At 28.7% G+C, this 5,553-nt stretch overlaps 1 protein-coding gene across 1 annotated transcript; it reads right to left on the bottom strand.

Moving 5' to 3' along the window:
- Window positions 1-1,591: 1,591 nt before the first annotated feature.
- On the bottom strand, window positions 1,592-2,949 carry LOC149498896 (ribosome-inactivating protein cucurmosin-like). The gene is made up of 2 exons (XM_089718615.1): window positions 2,891-2,949; window positions 1,592-2,667 (listed from the first exon to the last, which is right to left on the bottom strand). Exon 2 carries the CDS (start codon window positions 2,654-2,656, stop codon window positions 1,727-1,729), a length of 930 nt encoding a protein of 309 aa, XP_089574741.1. The 5' UTR covers window positions 2,657-2,667; window positions 2,891-2,949; the 3' UTR covers window positions 1,592-1,726.
- Window positions 2,950-5,553: the final 2,604 nt, after the last annotated feature.

Raw genomic sequence — 5,553 nt, 5'->3', positions numbered from 1 at the left:
ATTGTTGGTCAAACTTTAATTGTTAGTCCATATTGTTCCTATTTTTGATTTTTAATTTTAATAATTAATTAAACTTGTTGGTCCATACTGTTCCTCCTCATACGTGATAATTTTAGAGGCTTACACTTAGTTTTCATATAATGCAAACTGCTCTGGTTTTATATATTATATAGATTTTATAATATTAAATATTGATTATAATTTTTCTTTATATTTTTATAATGTTAAAACATGATTTTATATTGATATTAACGTGAATATATTGGCTAATTAATTAATAAAAAAATCAAAATACAGAATATGTAATGTTTAATGCAGTTTATAAATTTATCATTCATTAAAAATGCACTCTATGCATAATATCAAATACTACTTGTTTCAATATATGTGTATATATATATATATATATATATAAGTTCCTGCTAAAAAATTCAAACATGCTATAAAGAATCAATAATAATTCACTTCCTATTTAGCGAAACAATATAAAAAAGTAAAAGAAAAATTATAATTATCTATACGTATATATATGATTGTGGGTTCATACTTGATGAAATAAAAAAGAGATATGAAGAACGAAACACTGAAGATATTTTTTAATAACCTCACAATTATCTTCAACTATATATATATATTACTGAACTTAAGATTTTTTGGTTAATTAAAATTAAAAGTAATGAAGTTAATTATAAGGAAAAACAATGAGTATGTAAGTATTAGAATTCTTGACTTTACTCACACAGCGTAATTTTTTATTTATTTGATAATCAATACTATTTCCCAATTACTATAACAAACAATAATCAATTTACAAAAAGAAAACCTACTATAAGTTATGATTATAATAATAACTTCTAATAATTGTTATGAAAAATACATGTTGTCTAACACAACTTGTTATCGAAACTAGCTACCTCCACACAATTAAATAATCGTTCAATAAACTCAATAACATCAAATAAATAAATATTACTAAGAAAATAATAATAGACACGAGATTTTAACGTAGTTCGATAAATTGTCTATATTTACGGATAACACAAAATCTTTTATTATGTAAAAATAAAATAATACATAAAAATATCATAATTTTTCCTTCAATTATACCCACTTAAAAATCTCATAATATTTATAAACCCCTCACATAAATTCTAAAGAATTGTTATCAAACTCAAAAGTAAACTCGCTCTCAAATTCAGTGTTTAAGTCAATCCCATTGAAGCAACCACCCTCTAGAACGCTAGAATAAAATATTCGAGACCTAGAGTTTATATCAACCCTGCTGAAGCAATCCCCTCTAGAAACCTAGAGTAAAATACCTGCAATTATTTATACCCAATTAATTGCACCGAAGGTAAATTCTCAACTCTCACGTAAGCCAATTTTTCCTCTTACATGGTCAAATGGCCATATTCTTTAATTTATAATTTCGAACATCAGTAAGATTTGCCAACTTCAAAACTTTGTACCCAAGCTAAGTTACTAAATTCATGCTTTGTACCCATGCAAAGCAATACAAACATTGGGCTTGAAGGCAAAGTCACGCACAAAATTCAAGGCATAATCCGACAATAATTTATAAAACCTACTATAAGTCTTTATTCTTATTGGAAATATGAGGAAATTACAGGGAAATAACAAAGCATTAGTAGAATGTTTGGACAATGATGTCCTTTATTGATGCTACTATATTTAGAGCAGCAAAGATAGAGCAAAAGTAATACTATTAAAGCAATGGCAGCCACTTTTGGCTGTTGATAATAATTTCTTCCATGGAGACTTTGTGATTGGCTTCATTGTACAGGATTCCCATATCATCTTTTACTTGGTTGACATTGTTCACTTGGTAAAAGGAATAGTCTTCAAGTTGCAATTGAACTGGGTTGAGAAATACATCATTTACAGATTTCTGTATTTGATAAGATAGGTCGTCCCAGCTGTTCTCCCGGCTAAGTATGTCACCGCGCGGCCTAAATGTTTGGCTAATTTGATCTAATACTTTGTTCTCAATATATTTGAATCGGGCCGCCTCTGAAACCATTTGGATAAAAGAAACTAGAGGTTTAGCAATGTCTGCTGGTAGAGAACTTTTTTGAAGATCATATATGTAATTATCTAATGCCACCACTCCTAAATCCACTTCCTCTCTATGTACCTTTGCCCTAGATTCAAAATCTGCATAGCTACCAGTAAATGCTAGTGTTTGTTGCTTTGTGTCTGTGAAAAGATATTTTTTTGCATCAGCCAAAGATTCCGAATCGTTAAAGAAATAGGAATTACTTCCTACCTTATAAGCCACTAGATATGCATTAATGACGTTTAATCCTACTGATACTTCTATATCCCCAGCATTTATGACTTTGGCTACAAAAAATTTCTGATTTGCAGCAACTGTGGCCCGTAAGACTGGTATTCCATGGCTTAAACCGCTAGAGCCAAATGTTTCTCTTAGATCTGTAATAAACTTGGCGTAGTTTTGCTCATCCTCATCAGGAATATAAGTAATGGTTAAAGTTGGAGTGGAATCAGCTGCGTAGTTGTTGTTTGATGAGAATGGCCAAGCTCTTTCCCTAGCGGATGCCGATCCAAATATAATAGTACTCCAGCAAAACCATGCAGCCACCATAATGCAGAGCTTCATGTTTCCACCTTTCATATTGATTTCACCTGTCCAAATGCTTAATTAATTATCATAGAAATAGAAACATTTGCATGAAGAAAAACAGATATCATTATATAAATATAGTTATTTAATAAAATTGCATGAAATTATAAAAATAATTAAGAAAAGAAAGAATGATCGTAGTTTTTAACATTTTGGGTAAAGGCTGTTAGTGAAAGAAGAAATGGGAAGTTAATGTTAGAGGAATTTATCAAAAAGATAACTTACAAAGAGCGCAAGAGCAAGAAGGAATTAATGAAGAAGAGAGCAAGAGATGGTGTTTGGCCTCTCCCTTATAACCTGCTTTTATAGGGAAACCGCTCTCACTTTCTTTTCTCAATTTTTTTTCTTTATTATTATTATTATTATCATCATTGAAAATCCAAGCAGATTCTGTTCTCATAGCACGTTGTGTGGCGCTGATTTGTTGATAAATGATTAGAAAAAAATAAAAGTTAATTGATAAAAGACAAACGAACAAGGAATATGCTCATTTAATGTAATGTTTGGACATTATGTCCTCTACTGGTGCATTAATTAACAACGAGATGAAGAGATTGCTAATTAATTATTACAAATTAGTAGAAGTTAGTTGATTTAAAATTTAAAATTAAATATAAAATAAAAGCCAAATCAATTGCATTTAATTCATATTGACATGGCTTCATAGGATAGAGGCAATATTGTGCTTTTGTATATTTACTAGTCATGTACTCCACCACGTGCAGATTATATAAATTTATATCTTTTATTGTCTTAAATAGAAAATTTTTCAGAAAATTCTTGTAAAATTATTCGCTTAGTCACCTCTTATAGATAACAATCCAAAAAACATAGAACACATAAACTATGAATAAGTGATAGTAATAAAATGTCTACAATATTAATATCTTAATCAATTTCAACAAAAAATATGATATCGGGAACCATGATTAGTGAATAAATTAATATTCAAACATGAGCTAAAAATATAAAAGAAGTGAGGAATGTCAAAAAGCCTAGTGTCAATGCATATTGCACTCATATAATAATTAAATACTAAAAAGGATCAAAAGATTCAATAAAATGATAAAAAAAAAAGCTAAAGCAAGAGAGAGAAAATTAGATACTCTATTTTTTTTTTTATAATAAGAGATACGCATTTTTAGTTTATAGTATATCCATATTATTTAATAGGGTATTCAAAACTTTAATTAATACCTTTAGAATTTTCAAGCTATAAACTAAAAATTTAATTAGCATAATAAATTATCATAGTTAATAGGTATTGAAATAATCTACACTCACATATTTTTCCCTTGCCAAAATCAGCACTTCAAAACTCTATATTTATGCCATGTCAGTTTTTATGGTTTTGTTTTTATATATTTATATAGATATAGATATAAATAGATAGATAGATAGATATGATTTAATAACAATTTAACCCCCTAATTAAACTGTTACTTAACCATGTGACACTCTTAAATTTTATTTTAATCCACCAAACACTTCAATTTATAAAATAGTAAACACTTACAAAATCATTTTACTAGAACACTTCACCTTATAAAATTAAATCAATTAAATACTTATTAAATAGTTAAAAAATAAAAATTATTGCATTAAAAGTTATGCTAACTATACATTAAACCAATATTTTGCATATAAAAGTTAAAAATTCTATACTATCAAAATTTATAAATTTATGTGCATAATATGTTATTCACAAAGTTCAGAACACCGTAAAATTAAAATTATATTGTAAAGTTGAAGTGTTTATGTATGTGTGATTATTTATGTAGAAAGAGACAGATAGAATAACATAAAAAAGACAACATTTTGCACCCATTTATATCCACAATTCTGCACATATTTCACGTGCCCATTCAGGCCATGAGGTTTTATTAAGGTTTATCTGAAGGTGATTCACGTATAAAGGCATTTTTTTATTAATTCATATGTTAGTAACTTAGTTAGGATATTTTATTTTTGTGGGAGGTAACTTAGTCACATGGAGGAGCAAAAAGCAAAAAGTTGTAGCTCTGTCTAGTGCAGAGGCTGAATTTCGAGGAGTGGCACGAGGTTTGACTGAAATATTGTGGTTGCGAAAATTGTTAATTGAAATTGGGTTCCCACCATCTGAGGCTTGCAAGATAATGTATGATAACCAGGCAGCGATCAGTATTTAAGAAAATCCGGTACAGCATGATCGGACAAAACACGTGGAAGTTGACAGACACTTCATAAAAGAGAAGTTAGACGCAGGTAGTGTAGAGCTAACCTTCATACGCTCTGAAGATCATTTGGCAAATATATTAACAAAGGCAGTGAACGGAAGAATTTTTAGTGAAGTTTTGGGCAAGTTGAGCATTGGTAATCTCACTACTCAACTTGAGGGGGAGTGTCAGCGAGAAAGGAAATTAGAGGAAAATGTGGGATCAGACTCCCTATCATTTCCCAATCAGTGCACATAATTAGGGAATGACTATAGGAGGAAAATAATCATCTTTTATTTCTTATCTTGTATAAACATATACCCTAGCTATATTAACAGTGTAAAGCAACAGAATAATTAATCAATCAATACGATTCATTCAAAATATGCCTCAAATTATACAATTTGACAATAATTTATATTTCTATCAATTGAAAGAAAGAAAAAAAAGATAGACGTGCTAGGTTTGTTTTGCAACTCAAATACATTTTTCCACGTGAAAAAATTGATAAATGTGTTTGTATTCAATAATTTTTATGTGAAAATCAAGATATAACCTATTGATAAATATATGTATAATCTACCAATATAGTTAGATTTGAATTCTTTCTTCTGATGCTTAAAAAAATATATTTCAATAATTCTCATACTAAGAAATTTACAAATTTAATGAAGAATATCTACTATTAAGAAT

This window comes from Jatropha curcas, chromosome 1, assembly GCF_041381405.1.
Source record: "Jatropha curcas cultivar XTBG-Jc1 chromosome 1, XTBG_Jcur_1.0, whole genome shotgun sequence".
Lineage (NCBI taxonomy): Eukaryota > Viridiplantae > Streptophyta > Magnoliopsida > Malpighiales > Euphorbiaceae > Jatropha > Jatropha curcas.
Note: the sequence above shows the minus strand (reverse complement) of the source record. Positions and strands in the feature narration are given on the sequence as shown.

Coding starts and splice junctions, on each gene's coding strand:
- LOC149498896 (XM_089718615.1), bottom strand. CDS start 2,656: ATGAAAGGTGGAAACATGAAGCTCTGCATTATGGTGGCTGCATGGTTT.